Source organism: Calonectris borealis, chromosome 21 (assembly GCF_964195595.1).
Source record: "Calonectris borealis chromosome 21, bCalBor7.hap1.2, whole genome shotgun sequence".
NCBI lineage: Eukaryota > Metazoa > Chordata > Aves > Procellariiformes > Procellariidae > Calonectris > Calonectris borealis.
In genome coordinates this window covers 5,652,090-5,679,606 of record NC_134332.1, presented here as the reverse complement: position 1 = coordinate 5,679,606, position 27,517 = coordinate 5,652,090, and the positions used below count along the sequence as shown (strand labels likewise).

The 27,517-nt window shown below is 62.5% G+C and overlaps 1 protein-coding gene across 1 annotated transcript in view; it reads right to left on the bottom strand.

Moving 5' to 3' along the window:
- The window catches only part of NIBAN2 (niban apoptosis regulator 2), a 32,486-nt gene extending 14,452 nt beyond the window's left edge, over positions 1 to 18,034 (bottom strand). Inside the window, exons 1-2 of the mRNA XM_075170456.1 lie at positions 17,966 to 18,034; positions 1,827 to 1,957 (exon numbers count right to left, since the gene is read on the bottom strand). Of these exons, the coding sequence (XP_075026557.1) occupies positions 1,827 to 1,957; positions 17,966 to 18,020 (186 nt within the window). The 5' untranslated portion in view covers positions 18,021 to 18,034. The remainder of the gene's footprint in view (positions 1 to 1,826; positions 1,958 to 17,965) is intronic.
- Positions 18,035 to 27,517: the final 9,483 nt, after the last annotated feature.

Genomic DNA, 27,517 nt, shown 5'->3' with positions numbered 1-27,517 from the left:
GTGCCAAATTGCTAGGCTGGGCAGGGAGGGGGCCGGGCAGCGCGCGGGCGGAGGGCCCCACACTGCCTGCACCCCTGCCGCGGGGACGGGGAGCAATGGGGAGCGAGACCTGGGTCTGGGTACGAGACCTGGGTCTGGGTACGTCAGCTCTGGGGCTCGGCTGGGGGAGGCAGGAGGGGGTGTTGTGAGAAGAGAGAACGCTCGGGGACTGGTTTTCAGGGGCACGTGAGGATGTCAGACCAAGGCCATGACGTGCGCTGTCCCCATCGCTGGCTGGGGACGCCTGGGCTGCTGGAGAGACCGAAGGCAGAAACATTTCTTCCTCGTTCTCATCGCTGCTGCTTCTTGCTGGCATTTCAGGCGACTGAGCCACAAGTCAGACCCCAGCCCAGCTGTCCCCACTGCCCAGGAGGGCCTCCAGCCCCCGGTATCGCTGCGGGAGCTGCCTCTGAGCACCGTATCCTCCCAGAGATGGCAAAAGATAAGGTAAAAAAATAAAGAAAAAAAAAAAACCCAAACGCCAGATTCCAACCGGACCTGCTCGAGGACAGGGAGGATGCTATCCTGCATCTTCTTGACATCCACAACTTTTTTGGGGCATATTTGGGGAGCGCAAAGCCCAGCTGGAGGAGATGCTCTCCCCAGCTCCTCTCAGAGGCACCCCACGGACACGCAGGTCCCCTGGTACCTCCCGGCTGGCGGCTCTGCCTGCGCCCTGGCAGAGGACGGGCAGCAGACGGGACATCGCGCAAGAGGAACGTGCTATTTATACGCTGGTGTTTTAAAAGACTTGCACGGCGTCCCTGACCTCCCCGCCTCGCCGCCGTTCCTCAGACATTCCTGGGCTGCTTGCTGGAGCTTTTTAATGAAGCAACCAACCTTGGGAGGGAGGTACCCCCCCGGGGGGGGCTGATGGCATCTGCCAAATTGCGAGGAACCCAAGGGACGCCTTGCCGAGGATGCCGGGTGCCCAGGAATCTCCACACCTTTATTTTGCTCAACACACCCAGCACCCAGGCAGCTTTCAGAGGAGATGGGACACTACCAGGTGCCTGGGCAAGGTGTCACCTTCGTGGGTGGCCCAGAAGGACAGCGCTGTGAGCACCCAGGGCTCGAGTCTGATCTTATGGATGCAATCTCTAGATTTCTTAAAAAACCACCCCTTTAAGCCTCAAACAAGGGCAGAAGCCCATCCCCACGCGCAATCACATCTCCTCCTGCTTTCAAGGAGCACCTGCAGGACAGTGGCTCCACCGACCTGGCCAGGGAGGAACCCCAAAACCCATCTGCAGGCGAGAAGCCCTGGCTGATGTGCATCTGCCTTTGGAAGTGGGAGGGGAAGGCAGGATCCATGCCCGGGTGCCAGAGCCACAAGCAACAAGCGGGGGGATGCTTGGAGACCTTTTGCCAGGCAGGAGACATGGGGCTCCTGGAGATCAGGCTCAGAGCCACCTCCTCTTCCCCCGCGGTGTCAGGGATGTCTGCCAGGGGCTTCACTGGGCACAAGGGGGTCCCGGGAGCTCCTGCCAGCCCTGGCATCAAGCACAGACATCCACGGGGGGCTGCAGCCAAAAGCCAGGCTTGCCCCCGCTTGCTGGGTGTGCTCGTTGCATGGGTTGGGAAAGAAAACCACCCCAGGGAGCCCCACGTGCTGCACGGACGGTGCACGACACCACGGGGATGGGCTGGACCAGTGGCACGGGGGCTACATTCCACCCCGGCAGGGTGGAACAGGGAGAGGGGATGTGCCCGGGCCTTGGGGAGGACATCGGTCCGTGCTCGCTGGGTACGGGGATGGAGCTCCTTGCATGGAGCCGGGCTCTTACCTTGCGGTGGAGCAGCTGGGCCTGTGGCCCTCCGTTGCCTTCGATCTCATAGCGGACGCTGTTGAAGAGCGCTACGCCGTACTGCTCCTTGTAGCACCGGCAAAACTCCCCCAGCACCTTCCCCGTCTTCTCTGCAACAGAAAACCAGAGCCGCGTTAGGCAGGGGCTGAATTCGGGGGTCTCCTTGCTGTAGACCCCTCCCGGCACCCCACTCGGACACCTTCCCCCCGCCCTCCCCACCCACCCACCACCTCCCGTCGCCCTCCTGCCTGCTGGAGCAGGCTTTGGTGCAAGGGCCACGGCCGAGCCCACTGCCCTCTGCCCTCCCCATCCAGCCCAGAGACTAATTTGGGGTCAGGATGATCTCTTTTTTTGGCCTTTCACGTTAATGCCATGGATTCCTCTCCCCAGCAGGAAATTCCTGACATTAAGCTGATTCCGGCGATGCTGACGGCTTCCCGCGCCTTGTGCGGCTCCCCGGCCCCGCTCTGACCGCCTCAGCCGGCTGAGATTGGGGGGCAACACCCCATTCCCCAGCCCCAAGCACCACTCGCACCCACCCAACCCCGCTGTGTCCCCATAAGGGCTATCCTATGGCCTCTGCAGCCGGTGACGCAGTCCCGAGGCAGCACCCTTCCCCGGCAGCCCCTCGATGCACAGTGCGGGGGGGGGGGACATTGCAAACCCACCCCCCAGCAGCAGGGATGGTGCTTTCCCAGCCCCAGGGTGGCAGCCACGGGAACCCCTTGTTCCCCCTGGGGCATCAGCTGCAGTGGGGGAGCGGGGCTGTCCCCCCAACCTTTGCTAGCACCCCTGCCCCATGTACATCCTGCCCCATGCAGCACCCTGCCCCATGCAGCACCCTGCCACTCATGCATCCTGAGTGCCCTGCCCCACTTGACACCCTGCCCCATGCAGCACCCTGCCCCACGCAGCACCCTCCCCACGCAGCACCCTGCCCCACGCAGCACCCTCCCCACGTACACCCTGCCCCACGCACACCCTGCCCCACGCAGCACCCTGCCCCACGCAGCACCCTGCCCTCTCCCCTCCCCACCCCAGCTCCAGACCCCACAAGGGGCTCCCACACCAAAAACCCCATCAAAAGCATCACAGGTCCGGGGAAACAACTTCCCCAGAGCTGCCTTTGGCACGCGGGGCCTCTACTTTGAATTTTGCTCAACTTTGCCCCAGAGCCTGCGAAAAGGAAAGAATTTGAGTCGCCTCCAACTATTTCTGACGGCTCAGCCTCTGCCAGAGCGCTGGCGACGGGCGCGGGGAGGAACGACGCTGGCTACGCATCCCCAGTGCAGGAGCCAGCACGATGCTGGGGGCACGAACCCAGACAAAACAGACCCTCGCGCCAGCCCTGGCACAGCTCGGCGGGAGCCAAAATCTCCAGCAGCAGCAGCAGCCGCCTCGGAGCCGCGCTCGCAGCCAAGCCGGCACAAAGGAGCAGCTTGCTCCAGGGTGCTGCAAATCCCTGTGGGATGAGCAGCTCCAGAGGAAAATGCTGCCCGAGGACGGTAGCTGGAGGTGGATAAACTCATCCCCGAGGAGATGCTGGCAACGCCAGCACCGTGACGGGAGCAAACAGGGCAGGCCAGCATCTTGCCATGCCGGGGCTGAAAATCCCTTTAAATTTAAGCCATTTTTTTACACAGCAAAGAACGAGACGCCTGCTCGTCCCAGCAGAGAAATTCCTCACCCCCGATTTTGGCATTTTCTCCTGGAAAAGAAAGAGCTCGCAGTCACGCCGCGCTTGCGTCCACGCCGCACCTCTGTTGCAACTCCCGTCTACAAAACTGTATGATTTTGGCCGGGGCTCTGGGCAGCGATGCTGACAGCTGGGATTTAAAAGGACATTTTGAGGTTTCATTTCCTTTCAGTCCATGGGAAAAAAAGAGCCCCCGGTCCCCGGGCAGGCGAGACGGCTTAGTCACTCATTCTTCCCTGATTAATGACGGGGCCAATTAGGAGGTTTTAAGTAAGTGGAAGAGCAAAAGTCGATTACTTGCAGACATTGAAACAAAAGATTTGCAGTCAAATATCCAAGGTGACTAAACCTCCCCCAGCTCAGCAAGCCCCCCCGGGGTGCAGAGGGATGCTGGGGGGCCACTGGTGCTCCCTGCCCAGTGCCCCTGCCCGCCCTGCCAGCCACCCCAGGGAAGCGAGAGGGGCAGGGACCCGCGGGGGGTTGGGAGGAGGTGGCCAGCGGCGTGGTGAGGAGGTGACACAAGGTGACACCAGATTTGGCAAGATGTGGACTGCTAGTAGTGGTACAGCCGGGCTTTGCTTGAGAGCAGAGGATGGGAAGCCCACGCTGCTGATGCCGGTGGGTGCCCCGACCCCCACCATGCCATAGCACCCTGCGTGGGGCTCACGTGTCCCACATGGAAACTAAGCCACCCACCAGCTCCTTCCCCAAACTGAACAAAACCTCCTGGCAGTGCTGGGGGCTACGGAGAGCATCCCCCTCCGGCTGCACGACCAAGGCCACCCACGAGCGGCCATCCCTCTACGAGCCGCTTCAGCTGCACCTCCAGCCAAGAGCTGGAAGGGTTTCGGGACAGGTGGCAGTCCAGGGACCTGTGTCCCCTGCCTCCTCCGGGCCCCTCACCCGAGCTCCCCCCAGGCCATGGCAGGGCCAGGGAGGGATGGGGCGCGGCTGGCTCCCACCCAGCCACCGCCCCGTCCTGGGTGCGGGCTCAGACACCCATGGCAAAGCGCTCCGGATGCACATGCAGGGACCTCCCAGGGTGTCCCCAGCCGCTTACAGAGGGTGTTTTCCCAAGCCTGGTGTTTGCTCTGGGACCACTGAGCTCCCAGCACCGACACCCTCCCGCTGCTCCGGGTGCCACCACCCTGCTCCCCGTCACACCGAGCCGTGCAGAGGCACCGATCCCCGAGCAGCCAGGGTTGCCGGGCCAGCGCAGGCTCCGGCACATCGCTCTGGTTCCTGGCAAGGCAGGGCATGGGGAAGCCACCAGCTTTGTGGTCGCAGAGGCGTGCCAACGGCACCCACCAATGCCTGGCTCAGCAGGAGCCCCAGCGCCTCTGATCACACACCTCATCTCTTCCTCGGCCTCCCCTCCTTCCCTCCCCAGCCATCCCCATGACTAAGCCGCACGTGGCGGCTGCAGGAGGAGATAAAGGGGCTCTGCAGCAGCCGGCTTTGCACGAGGAGGGCAGAGAAAGGGCTCTGGGCATCCCAGCCGCCGGGCAAACCCCCCAGGCCAGGCTGGACGCAGGGCTGGGTGAGATGCAGGGAGCAAGGAGTAGGGTCCGGCTATGCCACATCAGCTCCGCACCCCCAGCCACGCTCCAGCCCTCCCTGCTAGGTCCCCGGGGACCCACACACCCTCCCCATCACCCACCCAGCCAGCACCGCCACCGCGGGCACGGCAGAGCAAGCAGCTCCCGCGAGGACACCCTGGCAGGGGGACAAAACAGGCAGCACAGGTTTGCCCTTGTCCCGGGTGACGCCCGAGGACTGCGGAGCCTGAGGCTCGTCTGGGCGAAACCAGCCGGGAGAGGCGGCTCCTGCTCCTGCCCACCCCCCCGACCGGTCGTGCCACCGCAGCCGTCATCAAGCCCAAAGCAGCGCCAGCACAACGGCACGGGCCGGATGGGAAGGCAACAGCCACGGAGCAGCCGGTGCCGCCGGCGATGCAGGTTGCACCCCCAAAGGCATGTGCAGCCCTCACGTATTGAGAGGTCACAGCCCGGCCAGAGCAGCCCTGGTCCACTTTTAGTCCCTTTGAACCAGGGCAGGAGGAGGATCTCACCCTCAGAAGGACTCCAAAAGCCGTGGCAAGCTGCCCAAGCTGGTCCAGCAGCCTGGACTGGCTGCGTCCTGCCCTTGGAAGCATCTCCAGCACCAGCCCCAGCCCCACACATGCACAGACCAAAGCAGAAGCCAGCCCTTATCCTGACCTCCCATATGACCAGCGCCAGCCCCAGCTCTGGCACCTCTTAGAGCAAACCAAGGCAAAAAAACAAGCCATGAGTTCCAGGTCTAGCAGAGAGACCTTATCGCCCGGAGAACAGCATGGACACCTTGCCCATATCCTTCCCTCCAGCTGCCTGTATTTGCTGCCTGCAGTTCGTTTCACCACAGTGGGGAGAGCAGGGCTCCAGAAACACCATCCTGGCAGCCCCTGGCTTGCAGAGAGCCCTGCCAGCACGAGGGCTCGTTTTCCTCATTACCCTCAAAATCATGTGAAAATGAGAGTGATGCTTTAAATAGCCCAGGCCGTGGCCGGCAGAGTCAGCAGATCTGGCAGCGGGGAGGTCAGATCCTGCACAGGTTTTGCTGCAAAGTTTGCTTGGGCCCCATCCAACAACGGTGCCCTTCTTGCTCACCGTCCTCTCGACGCATTCATGACCTATGGAGGTATCTGCAGGATCAGGGCTGCTGCAGCATCCCAGCACGCCCCAGGTGGGACAGAGCCTGGCAGGGACAGGGACGTGGCTCAGCCCAGGTGGCTCCCTGGGGCTGGGGACCAGCTTGGCCTCCCCCAGAACTGGGCTGAGCTGCACGGCACCGGGCAGGCTCTGTCGGGGATGCTCGGCAAAGCTGCCTTTCAGATGAGCATCCCTCTGTACCCCTTCAAAGATACCCGATAAGCTGAGGTTGGGGATGTCCTTTCCCCTTTCCTGACTTGCCAGGATCTTGGGTGGGCAGAGGGTGCACTGCTCCTCTGCACCCAAAACAGCCTTCACCCCTCCGCGCCTGGCAGAAGCCAGGCCAAGGTCCTGGCAGCCCTGCCTTTGGGGACACAGAGCTGCCTCCTGCTCCCCGGCTACCCCTGGGCTGGCCTGGCTGGCCCCCGGGGCACAGCCACCACGCTTGTGGCCACCATGCTCATGGCCCCCCAAGGGACAGGGAGTGGGTCCCTGGGGTTGCATCACTGCAACCAGCATTGCCAGGGGGGAGCACCCCGACTGCACCTGGGGGACAGGGCTCTCCCAAGCGCACCCCACGGGGCGGTGTGGGGACAGCGGGCACTGGGTGCTCTGTAGCTGAGCTGCTCATGCCCGAAGCAGCACATGTATCCACGCACGCCCGTGCACACACACATGCACAAACTTGCACACACATGCACACACACACATGCACACCCATGCACAAACATGCATGCACACACGCACACCCATGCACACGCACACACGCACCCCCAGGGAGGCTGGAGGCCAGAGGCTGACAAATCCGAGCAGGAACAGTCATCCGCAACCTCCCTTCAGCCCACATCCCGTTTTGCAAGCCCAAAGCCCCACGTCCCTCGTGCCAGACACCATCTCATCCCTCTGCTGCTACTTAAATATATTCGGGGGGGGGGGTGTGTGTGAAGGTGCCTTTGAAATCCCAACCTTCCCCCGGAGCCCCCCTGGGAGCCCCCCTGGGTTTATGTAGCTGAGATGAGTGGGAGCAGGAGGAGCAGCTGGAAGCAGGGTGCCCAAGCCCTTGCGGGATGCCACAGGGATGCCTCAGCAGAGGCATCCCTGGTCCAGGAAAAAAAAAAAGAGGGGGGAAAAAAAAAAAAAGGACAAAAAGGCTCATTCAAGCAGAGCCCCTGGGCCGGCTGAGCCATGGCCCCCGCACCCGTGACGAAACCTCGCCTGGCTCATTTCCCCCGGCCCCCGCGGGACAGCCTGACTCAGCGGGGCCGCAGGAAAGCCCCAGCTCCCCCTGCCTCCACACCCCGTGCAAGGGGGTGATGGCACGGGGACGTGTTTGCAGGGCAATGGAGGAGTGGACACCTGGGGGGCCGTGCCAACACGTCCCTTTACTGGGTGTCCCTACCCCGGTGAAGGTCCTTCTGTGCCATGGTGGTGATGGCCCGTGCCATGGCGGCAATGGCCCATAGGACATCCCGCTGGCAGGGGACCCGTCAGCAGCGTGTGTGAGCCCAGCCAGACTTGCCAAGGCTGCCGGGGAAGGAGTTAATCACTAATTTAGCCAGTAAATGATTAGTGAGCGGGGGCGGGTTGGTGGGGGGAGCGCAGGCTCCCAGCAGCCCGAGTGGGTGGCACTGACAGGGACATCCACAGGCTGGCATGCAGTGCCACCGGCCCAGCCAGCTCGCACCTCGGGGAGGCAAGAACAGACCGAAGCTGATTTCCACCCAGATACAGGCAGCAAAACTCAAAGGGCCCCTCCTCGCCCCGCCACCAGCTCCCGGGCACAGAGGGGTGCTGGTGCCAGGCGGCAGGGCACGGCTCACCGGGACAGCCCTGCAGCATCCCCGGCTGTCCCCAGCGTGCAGGGGACCGACAGTTCCCATGCCCGGCGTGCGAGGCGGGTAGTGGAGCCACCGGCATCCTGCCCACGCCCGGCTGGCGGGAGGGGAGCCGGGGAGGACGGGCAGTGCCACAACGCACACGCTGCCCGGAAAGTCACCCAAATGCCAGCTTTCCCACGCCAACCCCCTGCCTCCACCCCTCTCCTCGCGACCTGTCTCAGGCTGCTCCAGTTCTTCCCAGTGGCCCAGGAGGACAACGAGGCTCTTCCAGCATGGGAATTGGGGACAAAGCCACCACCGCAGGGAGGTTGATGCCATCGGCTGGGTGAAGAGTGCCCGGGTCATCCCCTGCAGCAGGGCTGCTCCAGCAATCCCACACTGCTGCCTGGTCTAAACGCGCCCGGGGGGGGTTGCTCGCTGCCCCTCGGCTGCCCTCGCGTGCCCCAAATCCTGGCATTACGCAGACAGCGTGTCTGGGCACCCCCCACCAGTGGTGCACAGCTCGCCGGGGATGGGGTGCACAGCACTGCAGAAACAGGGTGCACAGCACAGCGAGGATGGGGTGCACACACGGATGGGGTGCACAGCACACTGGGGACGGGGTGCACAGCGTGCCGTGGAAGGGATGCACAGCATGTCAGGGATGGGGTACACAACACAACAGGGACAAGGTCCGCAGGATGGCAAGAACAAGGTGCACAGCAGGCCAGGGATGGGGTGCTGAGCCAGACCTCAAACCAGCAGCACCCTACGAGCTCTGGGCAGGCTGAGCATCAGCAACACAGCAACAACCAGCAGAAGAGACGGTGCAAGAGGTGCCCGCTGTCAACACCGTGCCAAGAAGAGCCGAGAGCTGCTGCATCTCCCTGCAGGGAGCTGGGCGAGCACCCTGCAGCACCGACGGGTGCACCTGAAGGGTTAAGCCCCAGCCAGCAGTTTAAGGTTTCAGGAATTTGAGTCCGAGTTCATTTCCACCCAGAAAACACAAACGCCTTCACATGGGCCTGACTCAGCCCAGCTGAGCATCCCCTGAGCATCCCCCCAGGAGGGGGGTTTCCAGCGCAGGCTCCCAGGGCGATGCCGGGGCTGGGGGGGTCGGGCACTGACTCCTCACCCGGGAGGACACGGTGGCAGAAAAGGGGCTGAAGGAGGGTTTGTTCCTCATAAAAGCAAAACCCGGGAGCTACCCCGGCTCTTTCTGCACCCCTCTGATGCCTGCACCCAGGGCACAGCTCAGCAGGACAGGGATCACCGCCTGGCTCCAGCACTACTCCAAAATCCGTCAGGAATATTTTCAGCTACAAATCAGCTCAGAAGCACGGTCCGGGTGGACAGGGGACGCATCCCACCACCCCCTCGGTAGCAGCCCCATGCGGTTCCAAGGCCAGCAGTGCCGGGGATGAGCTGAGCGGCCGGCCGCCCTCTGACTCACGCCGTTGCGGGGAAGGGTGGGCAGGATGGGGGCTGAGCAGCAGGAAGGGATGAGGCAGCAGAGCCTCGGAGGAGAAACCAGATGGGCCCAGGCCTGAACTGGTTCATCCTCTCTCACCCTGCCTTCGCCGCGCACGGCTCTGCCCCCGGATGAGTCAGAAGCGCCCGTAGTGCCAGCTCGGGGCTGGGGCACCCGCTGGGGACATGGCTCTCTGCTTCGCTGCCTGCAAGGTGCACCCTTCACCAGCACCCAGCACCCTGCGGCATCTCCCATCCCGACTGCTGGCAGCACCCCGTGTCCCCAGGGATGTCCCCGGAGATGCTCCCGGGGGGTCTATCCCCGCCGTGGCAGCACCCACCCTGTCTCCCAGCACCGCGCCCAGCCGCGGCGGTTGCACAACGCCGCTCCCCTCCCAGCCCCGAGCAAACAAACCTGCCGAAGCAGAGCCGTGCCCGGCGCGGCCGCAGGAGGATCTAAAGCAGACCACGAAATCCACGGGGCCGAAAACGAAGCAGCACGTTCAACAGCAGCTCCTCAAGCTAGGAACAGCCAAAAAATCCCGACGGTGCTCTCGACCGCGCTTCCGACACCCTTCACCCGCTGCTCCTACTCCCTAATCCCAACCATGAAGCCGGACCCAGCCCCCTGCATCAGCCCCACTCCCGTGGCTCAGGGCCGCATCCAGCCCAGCGGGAGAGGGATTAGTGTCCGGCTACGTGCCGGCGGGTGTGTTCCCGCGGTGTGGATGCCGGTCTCCCGCTGCTCCCCAGGAACAAGGCTGCTGCGGGGCTGCGTGCGAGGAATGTGCATGTGAATAACAAACAGCGTTCGGGGCCTTTGAACGTCTCCGGAGAAGCCGGTCGGGGCTGGACTGAGCCCAGGCACAGGGCAGCGCGAGATGTCTGCCCTGAACCTCCCTGCCCCAACAGCCTCTGAGGGATGGGGGCAGGAGGAGATTCCCCCCTGCCCACCCAACCCTGCCGGATCCAGGCAAGAGCCTCCTGCCCTGTCCCTTCCCCTTTGAGCAGCCTTGCCTTTAGGGGTGATGCTGCAAAGCCACAGGGCGCAGGTGCCCACACAGGCACCCCAGCTGGGCTAAACCCACCCCGGCCCAAAGTGCCACCTGCCCAGTGGGCACAGGGACCAGGTTCAAGCCCACCAGAATGGCGATAGCACTCGCAGGGTAGTCAGGATGCGTCCCACGGGCAGGGAGGTGGTTCTGATGAAGCATCCCCATGGAGCAGCTCCGCTCAAGCTGGGTACCATCTCCCAAACCCTGTGCTGGAACCAGGACCCACTGCCCTCATCCTGACTGCAGGCACATCACCCCATGTGTCCTTTGTCCCCCAGGGTCCCACCAGTGCCTGGCCAGGCTGGAAAAGAAGCACCAACCCTTTGGTGCTCACCCCACGGCGGGTGCTGCCCCACAGCAGGGTGGGACCCAGCATCACCCCTCCCCAGATAAGGCCCTGCTCATCCCCCAGCACCGGCCCAGCAGCATTGCATCCACTCCGGCGTGGCGCAACCCCCACCGCGGCTGAGTCAACGCCGGGTGGCAGCCAGTGCCGCTGTGGGGTGGTGCACAGCAGCCTTTGGGCACCCACGCGGGGCCCCACGGCACCTGGGAGCTGCAGGACCAGGGGGGTCCCCAAGGCAAAGGGACCAGATCAAACTTGGGCATCTCCAGGTCTCTCATGCCCTGGGTGCTGGGGACAGCGGGGGTGGGTGGTCCTTGCTCCGGGATGTCCCAGTAAATGTTTCTGTGCTCGGCAGGGGACGAGCGGCTGGCCCCCTCGTACCCCCCTGTGCCCAGCCCCAGGGAGAGGAGCTGAACCTGGCACGTTCTCCCCCCGCCAAGCTGGCCGGTGCCAGCGGGAAACTTAATCCAGCACTGCGGGAGAAGACCAAACAAAGACTTTTATGTACATCCAAAAAAAAAAAAAAACCCAACCAAAAACCAAGAGGTATTTGAACAAAACAACCCTGAGCCTGTTCTGGGCTCTGCCGCAGGCCCTGCTGCTGGGGGGGTTCCTATGCCCGGCTCCTCCGCGAGACCGGGGCAGGACAGAGGGTCCCAGCAGCCCCGCAGTGCCCGTCCCCATGCCCCCCACGCCGGCTCCCTCCTCCCCACAGAGGGTGATGCCCCAGCCGAGGGTGGCCACGGGCTCAGTGTCTCCCATGGCTGAGGATGCTCCAGAGGCACCATGGCCCCTGGTGAACATGGACACCCCAGGCTGGTGGGAACCTGCCCCGTGGGGCTGGCAGCCAGTGCCCGGTGGCATGGAGCATCACCGGTGCCCTCCTTGCTGCAGGAGGGTGGGCAGCAGCCGGCAGAGCAAAGCGGCTCCTAGGCAGAGGCAAGGCAGGGATGTTCCCAAAGCAAAGATGTTCCCAATGTGGGAACGTTCCCAAGGCAAGGCTCTGTTCTGGTTTCAGGGGATGCCCTGAATGTGTTGGGATCAGAGGAAGGGGCTCAGGATGCTTCCCATGGCTGAGCCACCACTGCTTTGGGTGCCTGGGAGCTGGCAGCCCTGCTCTCCTGCTCCACGCAGTGGCACTGAGGTCACCCCAGCTTTGGGGCACGTCCCTTCATGCAGGGAAACCCACCCAAAGGTGGCAGAGGCAAGAAGCCAGGACAAGCATCCCGTGCCCCAGGAGCCACCAATGTAGCAGGAGGGGAGGGGCATCCTGCCCCAGGTCCCCTGCCAGCTCCAGGGCAGAGCACCCCATCCACCCCTGCTGCACGGGGATGGCCCATCCTGGCGACTCCCATAGCGGAGGGGTCCGAGCCCCCCAGAGCAGGGCTGGGAGCCCGGCTGCAGGCAGGGACAGATCCCTGCTGGGGAAGGGCAGGAGGGCACGGAGAAAGGCACCGTACTCTACCAGCTGAAGCAGGGACCTGTGCTGTGCTGCCCTTTCCCTTTGAAAAGGGGGAAAAGGTGGAGTTTTACTCCTTCCTCCCCCTCCGGGCCAGGAGGAAGTCTGCTCGCAACGAGCCGCTCGCCTCTGCCCCTTCCTCCCCGCCTGGCACCGGGCTCTCCATAGAGCTGGTGCGGGCACATCCAGGCACGGGGCAAGGCTCAGGGGCTGGGGAGGGGGCACAGCTGCTGCTTGGGGGCTCCGGGGGCTGCAGCCCAAGGGTGCGGTGATACCTTCTGCAAACTGGGTGGTGGGACCAAACCTGGGTCCTGCAGGGGGAAAGCGGGTGCTCAGCCTTATGCTGGAGAGCTGGTGCTCGCCTGCCTTCAAACCTCACCCCGGCAAGTTCCCGTGGATAAGCATCCCTGGATCCCTCCAGCCCTTCTGCCTGCCGAAAAGCTCTGAGGCGGAGCCCAGGGTCCTGGTGGTGTGGGAGGCAAAAGCCCCGCTGCGAGCAGACAGCTTTCCAGCTTCCCCCCATCTCCCCGCCCGTTGGGAGCAAGGGCAGGGCAGCTGCCGGCTGGGTTGTGAAATAAAGCCTGGTCGCAGGATGCTGTAAGAGGGATGGAAATGGGTGGAGTGGGTCCGACGCCGCTCCTTCCCCACGGGCTGGGACCAGGCTCCTGCCCGTAAGGCCGGCTGCAGGGTCTGTCCATGGGACCCACCACCCGTTGCATCCCCACGGACCAGGGCTGTCTGCACGCCTAACCCTGGGCTCTTTCGGTGGCTGTTTTGGTGACTGTCCCCGTGCCCACGTGGCACCTTTGCTGTTCCCAGCGTGGGGCCGAACCGGCAGCACCGTTGCTGTGGCAGAGCCATGGGTGGGAGCCAGCGGCTTGTTGCAACCTGCTGCAGGGCTCAGGCAGAGGGACGGGAGCCCGTCGGTCCCCAGGAGGGTGGGATAGAGCTGACAGGGGGTGTGCCAAGAGGTGCCGAGCCTCCCTGGGCTCAGAGTCAGCCTCTGCAGCGATTTGGGGGCAGGAGGGAGGCAAAGGCTTGGGAAATCCCAGCTCTTGGCTGTGCTATCCCTTGCTGGATCCCTGCCATGGGTTTAGGGGTGTCTGATACTGCAGTGGGAGGGGGGGGTCCTGGCCTGCGGGGTGCTTTTCTCTCCCTGGGCTGACCCGAGGTCCCAAGGAGAGCTCTCAGCTGCAATGCCGGCTCTGCTCCTCCTGCTCCCAGGCAGAGCAGGGATGCCCTCCATGCATGCCCCAGCTTGCCCAAGGCAAGGCCTTTGGATAAGCCCTTGTTGGGGGAGGCAGGGAAATCCCCCCCGGGAGGGAAGGCAGGCTCTGCCCCGGGGCTGAGCACAGGCAGGGCAGGGAGGGCTCCCGCCTCCTGCCCACATGGGAAGGCCACCGGCACAAGAGGCGCCCGCAGCCGGCGATGTCCCCTGCCCCAACACGCTGGCTCCGAGAGAGCCCCGTGCCCCGACATGACGGCTGCAGGTAAGCCCCAGCTTGCCAGAACCAGCCCTTCCCCGCTGGCAGGGAGCCCTGACATGCCAGGGGAGTTATTTATTTCACGATGAAAGAAGACACACACTTCATTACGAGAAACCACTCTACATCTCCAGCACATCACAGCGCCGATCCCTCAGAGCCTCCCTGCATCAGTCCCCCACCGGGGCAGGGTGAGGGTTTCAGCCGCAAGACCAACCCCAGAGCCCATCACCAGCAGCCGCTGCCTCCCGCGCTGGCTGGAGCCGATCTGCAGCCCAGTCTAGGAAATGAGTGTCATGCTTAAGGAAGCCACGGCAAACTTCTTCCTGCTACCGGCAACCTCCCCCGCTGCGGCACACTGCAGCCAGGCGCCTTTCGGCGTTTGCCGGGAACCTCCGGACCCGACGCCGCAGCCCACCCTGTCGGCACCCAGCCTCCGGCAGGAGAAGGATGCTCCTCGGTGGCATCGGGGATACGCAGCCACCGATGCCCGACAAGGCTCATTGGAGTGGAAAGGCTGTGGGTCCAGCACCAGGGGCGAGGCTGGGTGTCACCTCTGCCACCATTGCGTGGGCTGGTGTCCCACCCCAAATTAACAGCTGGTTTACTCAGCAATTAACGGGCTGGCGACTCCCTGGAGATGCCAGAACAAGGTGTGAGCTCCCAGGGACCCTCCCTGCACTGCCACCCACCTCCCCATCCCTCTGGGCGCAGAGGCACCCGGCAGCTCCTGCTGCATCCCTGGCCTCTCCCACCCGCCGAGTGCCCGGGACCACCAGCCCCGTGGGGCAGAGGCACCCAGCTCCTGCCAGCCACGCTCCACCTCACCCCCTGGAGAAGGGGTCCATGGGGCTGGGACGCACTAGGGAAGGAGTTATTCCAGCACAAGGGAAGAGCTTCATCCAGCCCCTTGCCGAGGGCATCTATTGCCCTGGACAGGAGGGGACACTGTGCAAAAACCCAAGGCACCCTGTGACATCTCAGCTTTCCCGGGAGCCCTGGCAGGACATCCCAAGCCTGCCACCCTCGTGTCCCCAGGCGATGGTGCCCGTGCCGGGCATCCTTGCACAAGGAGGGGGAGCCAGTCCCTGCTCCAGCCCGTGGAGCAGGTCAGGAGAAACACCCAACCCGCATTTGGGAGGAAGAGGAGGAGGAGGGCAGCTGAAGGGTGTTGACAAACAAGCTGGCTGACTCAGGCCAGGATGATGTCTGAAGCAGGGCAGCAGAAAGAAGCACTTATCGGTCATAGAGATCCTGGAGAAAGGGATGCAGGAGCTGCAGGCAGCACTGCCTAAAAACCACCCCGGTGTAGATCACACCCCCTGGGCTGCCCTGTCAGCCCTAGCACGGTGGAGCATCCCCGGTGCTGACAAGGATGCTGCCTGCACGCCTGCTCAGGCAGCAGGAGAGCAGTCCAGCCCCACCAGCACCACCAGTGGGAGGAAAGACCCTGGTCCTGAGCCTCCAACACACAAGTCACGCGCGTGTGGCTCGTGACCTCCGGGAGATGTTGGCATCAGCCTCATTGCAGCCACTGCCACGTGGGCTGGGACACGGCATGGGACCTTCGCAGCACAGTTTTGGTGGCAGAGGTCCCGATGCAGAGGGGACCGCGCTGTGCATGGCATGGGAAGGCTTTTTGCCACCTCCCTCCTGCCTTTAACCCATCTGCAGTGCTCAGAGCTCTGCTCCCAGCAGGGGGGAAGGATCTGGCCCAGGCTCTCACCATCTCCCCACAGCTCCAGGGCTTGCTGTGTGCCCAGCCGGCACAGTTCTGCCGGCGTAAGGGGCCTGCAGCCATGGAGAGCGCTGCCAAGTCCAGAGAGCTCCTGTCCCTGCTGCAATTAGGGGTCGCATCAGCCTGGGCAGCTCCTCCAAACACCCCAAAGTTGGGAGGACAACTGGGTAAAGTTGCTTGCAGAGGGGATGGATCCCTCCCCGGGCGCCGGCAGGAGCAGCGGCAGCCGAGAACACGCCGAGCTAGGCAGGAAAACCCAGAGTTTTCCCCGCCGCGTTGCTTTGCATGCCTGACAGCAAGTCGTGCCTTGCCTGTTGGGTTACGGCCCCTCCCAGCTCTGGGGGCTTTTCACCCAGTGAGAAGCCCAGGCGGAAAGCGGAGAGGTGCTTAGTGAAGCCAGTGGGCTCCAGTCTCTCCCAGGGGCGTGTCCCAGTACAGGTGCGGGTCCCCCCTACTCACCCCGGAACCTTCAGAGCTGCAGCATGGCACAGGACATGTACCAGCCCAATCCGCATAATCCTAATTCACAGGAATCCTATTTTCCCTGTGAAAACTCGTCTGCAGCCCCCGGCCCCGCTGAGCATGGGCTGAAACCCCCCAGTGTAACAGCTCGGTTCCTGCCAGGGTGCAACCATCCAGCCTGGCCTTGCAAACACTTAATTTCTGACCCAGCAGAGACAGATTCCTGCATAGGAAACCCAGTCAGGCTTTTCCTTGTTATTCTTCAGGATTAAGATCACAGGGCTTGGACAAGGAGCTATCTCTGTACGGAGAACCAGTAAGTTAAAGGGAGATTTGGGATGTGCTTTGGACCCGAACATGCTGCGGTGAGCAGCCGCCTGCAGAGCCGAGCCGGTGCAGCCTCATGGATCAGCCGCGTCGAGCTTTAACTATGCAACACGAAAACCCCACGGCGCGTTACAAGCTCTCCTTCAAAGCTCGCAAACCTGCTGGCGTCCTGCTGAGCCGCATACCACGTAAGCATTCCTGCCAGCCGGCCCAGGACGGCGGGGCCTGGCAAGGCAGATGGGCTCCACCATACGCCACGAGTCCGTGTGCCGGTACCGTGGCAGTTGTACCACGCTGCTCCATCAGTGCCGGACCCACAGCAGCTTTTACCCCAAAGCCCTTGGGGCAAAAAGGACTTCACAGCTGCTCCCGTGGCTTTATGGAGGAGATAGAGGAAAGATACAGCAGAGGCACCTCCAAAACCCCGGTGCTCCCTGAGCCCTTGTGCTCTCCGCAAGGCGCACAAGGTCCAGCATGAAGCCACGCTCCTCCGTGCCACCCAACTAGGTTCACGGGGGGGTTGCTTAACCCTTCGGAGAGGAGGGTTTTTCAGCCTGGGGAGCTGAAACTGAAGCTGGAGCACGAAAGGGCTCAGAGGTCAGGTCCTGCCTGCTCGGGAGCCCTGGGGAGTGAAGCGTCCGCATCACAAGTGACGCAAGGCGGCTCGGAGGGGCACAGCACCCCGACAGAGGGGTGACCCCACTGACGGGGGTCAAGCAAGTCACAGCAGGCACCAATTAGCAGCCCTGCCCCCCCGCCACCGCCCTCTCGGCCATCGCTTCGCACAAAACCGTGCCTGTACAGAAGCCGTAATCCCACGTTCAGCGATTCCCAGGCGGCACCGACCAGACATCCTGCGCCGGGGGCAGAGGCGCTGCCAGGCAGTCACCCCGCGACGGCCAGGCTCTCAATAACCACATTGTCACCCTTTCCCGTCCCACAGCGGTGCCGGAGGGACTGCTGTGTCCTGCCCATGCCAAGACAGGCCTGGGGCATCCCAGGGGTACCCCAGGGGTGCAGTCGGTCCTTCCCCCCAGCCCAGAGCCCCTGGGGGAGCTTCCCTAGGGATCCCTCAGCACTGCTAAGGGGGAGAAAGTTCATCTGCCGGCCCAGCTCCGGCAAACCCCATGTTGACAGTGGTTTCCCTGCACAGGACCCAGCCTGCCAGCATCTCTCCCGAGCCCAGCTCCCCCCCTTCCCTCCCCACAGCCCGGGGAAGCTGAGCGCATGAACACGCTCCCCGGTCCCCGGAGCCAACACAAACACCCCCGGCACAACCCAGCCTTTCATTTGGGAGGCAGACAGGCACCTCGGGTGCCCCCCCTCCGCCTCTCCCCGGGCTGTGCCCAGCCAAGGGGACAGGCAAAAACACAGGGAAACTGCAACGTGGTGGAAAGGGGGAAAAAAAAAAAAAGAAGTTTAAAGTCCGGGAGAGAGGGGGAGAGAAGGCGGGGGGCTCCTGGGAACATGGCGGGGGGGGAGTGTGGGGTGTGCATCCCCACCCGGACTGAAGAGAGGGATGGGGAGAGCCCGGCTGGGATAAGGGGAGAGGGGGAAACGCGCCGGGAGCTCACCCGCGATGTGCTGGCGGCGACCCTCGTCCAGGTGCGTGGAGACCACATCTCCCATGGCGAGCGGAGCCGGGCCGGGGCGGGCGGCGGCAGGAGGAGGAGGAGGAGGAGGGAGGAGGAGGAGGAGGAGGAGGAGGAGGAGGAGGAGGAGGAGGAGGAGGAGGAGGAGGAAGGCAGCGCCCGGGGCGGTCAGGCAGCGCGGCGCCCCATGGCAGCCCCAGCTCGGCCGGCCTCCCCCGGCCACTCCCCCCGCGCCGCCCCGCTGCAGCCGCGCCAGCGCCCCGGGGCAGCGCAGCGCAGCGCCCGCCGCCCCCGGCCTGTGCGTGTGTGTCTGTCTGTGTGTGTGTCCCCCCTCCTCCGCCCTGTAATTAGCTGCTCTAATTTGCTCGCTGGGGGATGGGGGGGGGGAGACTCAAGGAGAGCGGCTGTGACGCCCCACCGGGCTGCCCCCCCGCTCCCCCCGCCCCCCCCCGGGGTGCGCTGGGAAGCGCCTCAGCCCGGTGTTAATCCCCCCACGGCATCGCTGTGCCCCCCACCGCACACACCGCAGGGACCCACGCCAGCTCCCGCGGCTGCTGGCGCCAGGCGAACCAGCTCCTTCTTGGCACCGGCCTCCTCCGCTCCTGACATTGCTTCACGGGGGCGATTGCAACACCCGCTCCTCCCTTTCTACCTGCGCGCTCACGCCCAGCTCCTCATCAGCCTCAACCTTGAGCTCCTCTCAATGCCAAGGTGTGCCACGCTGGGAGGGCGGCCGTGGGAGCCGGCCTGGCAGCGGATGGAGTGGGAGGCAGGCGAGGGGCCCCTCTCCCGCCCCCGCCTCTGGGCAGCTCTCATCATGTGGGAGAATGGGCTGGAAAAACTCAAGTTGCCTTAAAACACTCTCCGGCCACGGATTTTGGACCAGGAGCTGTTTGGCCCCACTCTCTCAGGGTGGGGGAAGCCAGGAGGGGGCTGGCATCTCCCAGATCAACCAGCATCACTGGGGAGCTGGAGGGCATGCTCAAAGTGGGATACTAGAACCAGTAACACTCCACCAATCCAGCAAAATCCCCTCGCACACGCTCCGCCGGGGCTGAAAATCGCCTGGCCGGATCCATGGGGTGCTGCTGGGCGGTGGGTGAGCTCCCAGGCCCGGGGCTGCTCAACCAGGGAGGGAAGCAGCTGGGGCTGGGGAGCTGGAGGAAGCGGTGGAAAAGCTCCTCCTTCCTCTGCTGTTGCTGCAGCTCCTCTCCCAAGAGCAACAGGCGGAAACAGCCCTCGCAGGATCCTCCGCGCGCTGCCTGGGCAGGATCCGGCCGGAGGAAAGGCCTTGCCTGCATCGTTCCCAGACCCCTGGGCACAGCAAGCAGCCAGGGTGTGACCAAGGGAGGAAGAGGAGGAGGAAGAGGGAGGACGTGGCGGCGTGGCCAGAAAGTTCAGGCTGTTCCCAGCTGCAGGGCGGCTCCAGGGACTCGCTGCTGAGGTGGATCCATGCCTTGGGATCGCCCCAGTCCCCGGATGCTTCCAGACCATTGGGAGCCTGGGCTGGGCTGGGCAAAGCTCGGCTCAACCGCGGCCAGGTTGCTTGGCTAGGTCCAGGCCAGCCGGTGTGGAAACGGCTCTGAGGTTGTGGTATGAGTCTTTTCCTGGGCTGGACTGTTTACCCGGTGGCGGGAGTGGGGAGTGGAGGTGGCCAGCCCTGGAGCGAGGCATCCTGTTTATCCTGCCTGAAATAGCTCTTCTTGGCTGGCCGCAGGCTGCTTGGGCTGGGGAGGGGGACGGGAGGCAGCTCACACTTCTCCCTGCCAGCTGCCACCAGCCCTGCTCTGAAACGGTGCCTACCGCCCGCCTGGCACTAACACCAAGGTGGGGAACCAGGGGCTCCTTCCCCCCTGCCGTGTCAGGATGCTGTCTCCCTGGGGCCAAGCATCCTCCTGGATGGGGAGGGATGCGGGTGCTCCCACGCCAGGCCAGGCTCTGCTAAAGCCACACACTCAACACGAGGCCAAAGAACAGCAGGACATCAGCCGGCATCCAGATGCCTCCCTGCATCTGCCCCAGCACCCACGGGAGCGAGGGCGGCTGGGTCTGGGCTGCAGCCGGGGGCTGCTGGGGCTGGGGTATCCCCTGGGCTGGGCTCACCCCCCAAGGATGCCCACCACGTGTCAGCCCTTCCCATCTTGACATGTTTCTTACCCCTGCAAGTCATTTCAAAGGGAAAACTGTTTCAAACCTGAAATATTTACCTTTTTCTCTTTGCAATGCCCCATAAGAAGGCTTTACCCTTAGCAGTGGGCTTGTTTGCAGTTTCTTTGCCTGGCCAAAACACTGTTGAAATCAAGGGATTCTCATGGGAAATTTAGCTACAGTGAAATCTCGTTTCCAATAGAAAATTGTTCCACTGGAGGCTTTTAAACACTTTCCCCAGTGCTGATCCCCAAGGCTCTGAATTAATTTGAAAGTCTGCCTTAGTGGGGTGATGGTATTTAAAAGGTGGGGAAAATGTGTCCCCCTCCCTCAAATAAAAAAAAAAAAGTGAATATCTACCCATGGTAATAACTTCATTATTAGAAACCAAGCTTCATTCCTTTAAAAGAAGCAATGTATGGAATATAATTTAGGCAGTGCACACACAGAGTCCTGCTAAGTAGACCAAGTAAGTGGTATAAACCCCTTACTTTTGAAAAATCAATCCACATAAGCGCTGGACCACTACACACTGAGCCATTACCTGAATCTTTTGCCTGCTGATGTATTTCTTAAATAGAAAAAAAAAAACCTAATTAAAAGGTAAAAAATAGAGAGCATTGATATTGTCGATTTGCAAACAGGAAGGTTATATTTGTGGCATGCAGAAATAGTGTGTCAACAGAGGCGGGAGGCCATAATGCAGACACAGAGGCCGTTTCTGGGGCTTGAAAAACCACCTGAAGATGAGCACGACATCCCGGCACCGTTAGTCAGCGCCGGGCGGTGACGCAGTGCCGAGCTTTTGCCGCACGCTGGCTGGTGGCAGAGACAGGCTCAGCTGCTAAAGCTTGGGAGAGGGAAAGTAAAGGAGTTATCTGAAGGGTTTTGTCATGATAGGAGGCGTTCGGAAGCTCAAAACTCAGCAGTGGCATCACGTTGAGCACTTCTTGATGTATTCCCACACAGCCATGTGCAGAGGAGATTGTCCCCAACGTGGTCCTGATCAGGGTTTCCTCCATTCCTGCTGCCCCGCTGCGTGCCCGAGGAGGATGGGGAGAGGGATGGGGATGGGGACGGTTTGTCCTTCCTCTCCTGCTGCCAGTTTCTGGGAGCAACGCGGGGCAAAGCCCAGCCTGGCCCTGCTCAAGCGCTGAGCCCGTCCCACCATGGCTGGGTGAGGGGTGCAGACACAGCCCCCCACCCTCTCCTGCCTCCGCTCCTGGCCCCATCCTCCCCAAGGATATCTTTAAATTCAGCCCCTTTGCACTGCCTGTGTGCAAGGGAGGCTCACTCCTTTGGCACAGAGACAGGCAGCAGTGCCTGCCCGCCGGCTCGGGCATCACCCCGCTCTCCTTCCCCGCATCCCTCTGCAAAGGCGCCTGCTCCGGGTGAGGCCGCTGCCGAGGCTGGAGCTGAGCCCCGCTGGGATCAGGAGCCCTGAGCAGAGGGAAACCCAACGCAGCAGCTCCTGCACCGCAGATGATGCTCAAATAGGTTTATTCAAGCCTGGCCCCACGTGCCGGGGCCTCAAGCGGACTCAGCACAGACATCCCTCCCGTTAGACACTGTGCAGGTATCGAGTTTTAAAAAATTACACCATGATAAAGTCTAATCATCCCAGCTAATTACATCTCACTAAACAGGTGGAAATAATGCTTATCTGCCTGGAGCTGGCTGAATTATCCTAGCTTCGGAATGAAGGATTTCCCTCTGAACACAGCCCAGGAGAATACACGGTTTCAGGCAGCTGCCTGGGACTGTGGCGATGGCAGCAGCGATCTGAGATAGTCCCCGAATCGGCAAAGCCCCCAAAGCGCATGTGAAGCCTGAGTCTGGTGCAGAAGCCCACCACGATGAGCAAAATACTCCAAATTTCTCCTTCACCCTCCCAGGGACCCAGCATGTCTCCTGGACGATCCTGATGCCCCAATCCATGTCCATGAGGGAGCATTTAAAAAAAAAAAACAGTTGATTATTTGGGATATTTTTATGCTCACAGCAGTCAAACTAAGCCTGCCAGGGTCTGTGTGCTCAGCTCCCTGCCCCTCCTGCCCCTTCAGCTGATCCCCTTGGATTCGGTACCCACAGGGAGGATCACCGCTGCCTTGCTCCCTTTGGATTTTCCATGCAGTCATTACCACACTGTAAAATCTGACCTCTCGGCAGCAAAGGTGGTTGATACACCTGCAGAGTGCCCAGAACAGCCTGTTCCTCATCACTTACCACCTCCAGGATCTGCTGAATTCCTGCAACCCCTGAACGCAGGAGTACGTTGTAGAATAAAGCTTTCAGCCCAATAAATACTTATTTCCCTTTTTCTGACATAAGGAGCAATCAGTGGAGTTTTCCTTTCACTTTCATTGACCCTGCGATGAGGATCTGTTTCCACCTCAGCCGGATCACCGGGAAACCCAATTGCTTTGGGGGAAGAGCCTGGGGGTGCTTGTAGGCAAAAGGAGCAGCCCCGGGGTTTCCGGGTGTCCCTTGCAAATAGAACTGCATGCATTTCTCTGGTGGCCCTGGCAGCCAGCGCAGCTGGGCTCAGGTCCCCATCCATGAGGGGACAACCACATGCAAACCCACCCAGGGTCACTTCTAATGCCTCGGGAGGAGAATAAGACGTGTCCTTGTTAAGGGACCCTGCTGCGGCGCAGGGTCTGAGCAAGCCAAGGTTGGGCAGGAGGGAAAAGCACCCGGCAAACAAGGGTGTGAACATATTCTCCCGCTCATGCACTGGGGGCTGCTCGCTTTCATGGGAGCTGATCTTGGGGCAATTAACCGTATAATTGCAGCAGTAAAACTTCCTTCTGCTGATAAAGCCGAGGGCAGCTCTGTCCAGCCCCGCGGAGCGGCAGTGCCGTGCCCCGGCACTGGGGGACAGGCCCCGTGGGTTGTTGCACCTTCAGTCCCACTGACTCCAGTGGGATTTGCTGTGCCGGAGCAGCGCTTCGAGATAACAAGATGATTAAGCAGTGCTGAATCAGGCCTGCCGCCACCCCGGCTTTTGCTGAATCAAGGCCGGAGCCGGGGCAGGATCAATAACCTCCAGCCCCAGCTCCAGCACGGAGCCTCGGCGCAGAGGGATGGAGAGGACCAGCTCCAAGCCTGGCCTTGGCTGGGGAGCAACTGGGGACCCTGCAAAAAAACACAAGCCATTTCCACGGGGCTGTGGCAGACAGCACAGGGGTCGGGGTGTGCCCGGGAGGGTCACCCCCACCCGCACACCCCCGTGGGTCAGCACCCACCCCGCCTGCGAGCGCCCCGCTGCAAGGAGGGGACCCAGCGGGGCCGGGGGACCGCAGCCCCCCGGGCTTGCAGAGGGCACGGGTGGAGGAGGGTGGCTCGTGTGGATCACCATTCCCCTCTGCTGGTCGGGACTGGGATAACTGGTCACCGCCTGCCAGGCGTTGGCAGGGAGCCGGGGCCGGCCCGGTGCAGCCTGCGGAGAGTGCGACAGCCTGGCTGCCCCAGCACCGGCACCGGCACCGGCACGGACATGGCATGGGCATGGCATGGGCATGGCATGGGCATAGCAGACAGCCTATCTGCCTCGGGCAGCAGCACCAACATGGGCAGGGGGTGTGGGAACGGGCACCGGCACCAGCATGGGCATGGGCACCAGCACTGGCATGGGGTACTGGCACCAGCATGGGCACCGGGATGAGCACAGGGTATGGTCACCAGCATGGCATGGGACATGGGAACGGGGCATGGGCATGGGGCATGTTTGTGGGTACAAGGCATAGGCACAGGACACAGGCATGGGTCACGGGGCATGGGGATGGGAATGGGGCATGGGCACTGGCATGGGCATGGGGGCAGTGCCTCCCCAGCTCCTCCAGCTGCTTCCAGGCTGCTGTGGGGACCCAGGGGGGGCTGGGGGCTCTGCCAGCTGCCCGGCTTTCCCGAGGAGCCCACGCTGATGGGCACTGGACACCAATAAATACGGGAACGATGGTCTTGGCCCCTTTGGCTCCAGTGGCTATTCCCAGCATGGATCAGGCCGGGATGCAGTCCTGGCTCTACCCCTTGCTGTGGGATACTGTGAAGAGTGGTTTTCTGACCTGTGGGTTCTGCCCCGCTTCCAAACCCTGGGCAGGAATGGGGCATCGCATCATGCAAGGCCTGGTGCTGGGTCACTGCAGCCACCGCTCTGGCATTTGCACTGGGGAAAGAAAAAAACCCGTATGTTGAGCAATGATGAACAGCTGGAAACAGTGGGAAAACCCAAAGCACAAAACCTGGGCCCTGCTTGCACCCAGAGCAAGTACCTCTGCTCAGCCATCACCCCTCGCTGCCTCCAGCAAAAACACCGGACACTTGGAGATTATTAACCCCGAGCAGCTTCACCCCAGGCGGGTGACGCTGTGCCCTCCCTGTCCCTGCAGCCACCTTCCCTTGGGACACATTCCCAGCCCCAGGGTGAGTCATTTGGCTTCATCGTCACCAGTTTGACTCTGCCTGCACTGAGGCGGGGGTGGAAGCGGCCTCCCTGTTTCACACCCCCTGATGATGGATGCATCCCCCAGTGGGACGAAGCCTGGGGGGTTCCCCCCTCCCTGGGGCCCTGGACAAGAGGACAGCCCCAGGACTCACACAGTTTTGCAGAGACTCGCCCTGCCTGCGAACCAGCAGCACCAGCGGAATCAGAGAGGGCCCAGGGATATGCTCACACTCTCCCACGGCTGCCCTGTGGGTGCCCCTGAGCTCCCAAATGCACCCGGAGAGTGCCTGGTCCCCAGGGAAGGTGGGCAGGAGGTCAGCAGGAGCTGCTGGTGTTTTCCCCCAAGCCCCAGCCCCAGGACTCAGGGGGTGGCGGGACATCTCCATTTCTCCCAGTTAAACACATTTCCAGCATCTCGACAGTTTTCAACTAAACTTTTGGGGTTGAAAAAGCCCAGAGTGAGGCCTCCCAGCCCAGACGCCTTAGGAGAGGACGAGCAAGGAGGGATCAGGATGTGGCCCCGGGGCTGCTTGGGAAAGCGTCTCCCACACCAACTCCCCTTCGGTGCCACAGACATCCTCAAACCTGTCTTTCAGGAAAACCAGCTTCAGCCAGCTCTCTCCAACTTCTTGACCCGGAGACTGGTCCCTCGTCTTGCCTCCCAGCTCCCTCCGTTATTTAGGCAGGGTTAAATCCCATGCCAACAGTCGCTGCTCACTGCGGGGGTCCCAGCTGCCAGCCCTGGCCACCCCGATTCACATCACTTGGACCAAAACAGCACAGGGTGGAGCAGCCACCACCTCTCCCCATCCACCCTGATGTTCCTTCTCAGCCCTACGGTGGAAAGGGAGGGTGAGGAAACGCTGCTCCCCTTCCCTTACCTGTGCGTGGTGTCTCGCGTGCATCAGAGCCGCACTTGCTGCGGCTCGGCTGTTCTAGAGAGGGTCCGGGCTGCTTGGCATTGGCTCCTCACCCGGAGCCCCTTGCAGAGGAGGGAAAGGCTCTTGGTGGTCTCCAGGGGTCTAAGGCCTGTGGCCAACAGCCCATGGTCCCCGTTTGGAGGACCCACCATCCCGAGGGATTTTGCACCCCAGCAAATGCCTTCGAGTGGGACCCAGCCTCCAGCCCCCATCCAGCCGCAAAGCCAGCAGGCTCCTGGACGTCAGGACGTGGGCTCCCCATATGTGATGGGGCTGAGCCCCTGCTGCCAGGAAGGCAATGCCAAAGCATCCTTCCCACAAGCAGCCCTCTCTCCACCCCACCATTTATCTGCAGGACGTTTCTGTCCCTGCCCTCCCAGCACCAACCTCCACGGCCTCCAGCCCCAGCCTGGCACCCAGCCGCTGCCCACGCAGCCTGTGGATCGGGACGGTCAAGGCTCGGTTGCTGATTTTTCGAATGAAGCAAGTGTCACTCTTTCTTTCTTTATTTTTTCTGCCAGATGTGATGGATGCAAGAGAACCATCCGGCTGCTGGGGAGCCGAGTATCCCTGAGGGCAGAGAGGGGGGACACCACGGGGACCCCAGCAGATGGGTCCCGGCTCATCTGCGGCTCCGTGCACGTGCTGTATTTTTGCCTACAGACAAGTGATGCTCAGTCTCACCGGGAAGATTGACAGGGAGATGGGAAAGCAATATAAATACCTTGCTCTTAAATAGCCTGCTGGTATTTATAGCCTGTGGTTGGCAGAGAGTCCGGTGGCTCTGACAAACTCAACTCCAGCTTATTTTTAAGGAAGCATTGAAGAGAACAGGTTTTAAAGCAAAGGATCGAGACGCACGTCTGCCTGACTGGGGCTGCTGGGAACGGACGCAGCCGGGCCAGAACACGGGCCCTCGTCATCCCACCGTCCCTCCAGACTCTCCTTTGCTGTCTTGTGTCCCCAGGCACCCCCGTCCTGCCTTGCCTCTAAGCGACAGGGTGAATGTTTATATGGCCATATATATATATATACACATATATTTATATATATACCTGCGGGCACAGCCTGTCTCTGGAGCACTCTGCCATTAGCTCAGGCTCTGTGCTAGCATCGCACTGTTTCCCACCTCTTTTCCCATTTTTCCCCCTTCACCCCATCACACTCTGCCCAGGCTTGGAAGGGAGAGCACGGAAACACCAAAATCCCCTCGGCACGGCCCCAGGGGCCAGCTTGGGGGCCAACCGCAGTGGCTGGCACACACCCTGCACCCCAGCTCGGAGGAAAAGCCACCCTCCCGCAGCAGCACCCAGCTGCGAGGAGCTGCTGTGCCAGGTGCTGGGCGAGCGCGCAGCCTTTGCCCCGAGATTTACAGCCCCGGCCATGCCCATCGTGTGTGGGTGGCCATGGGGTGTCTGCACCCCCTGCATTGGGGGGGTGTAGATATTTTGCTGGAAAATAAGCCTGGGGACCCCTCCCCACTGCCCTCTCCACTGTCCCGGGCAGGACCTCTCCCCACAAGCAGATGCTGCAGCCCTGGGGTGGGGGCAGGTTTCCTACAGCCCCATGGCGGGGGGAGGCAGCGCTTTGCTTTGGTGCGGGCAAAATAAACCCAGGGGTGCAGAGCTGAGCCCTGAGGGGCACAGGGTGGGGGGGATGGTAGGTGCGGGGGGGGGGGCTGGGTGCGGGGGGGATATGCTGGGTGTTGGGCGGGACGCTGGGTGCGGGGGAGGGACGCTGGGTGCCGGGGGGCGATGCTGGGTGCAGGGGATATGCTGGGTGCGGGGGGATGCTGGGTGCGGGGGATGGACGCTGGGTGCCGGGGGGGGATGCTGGGTGCCAGGGGGATAAGCTGGGTGCAGGGGGGACGCTGGGTGCGGGGGCGATGCTGGGTGCCAGGGGGATATGCTGGGTGCGGGGGGGGACGCTGGGTGCGGGGGCGATGCTGGGTGCCAGGGGGCGCTCTGCGGCGGCGGGCGGGCGCTGCGCTGCGGCGCGGGGCGGTGCGGGGGCGGTGCG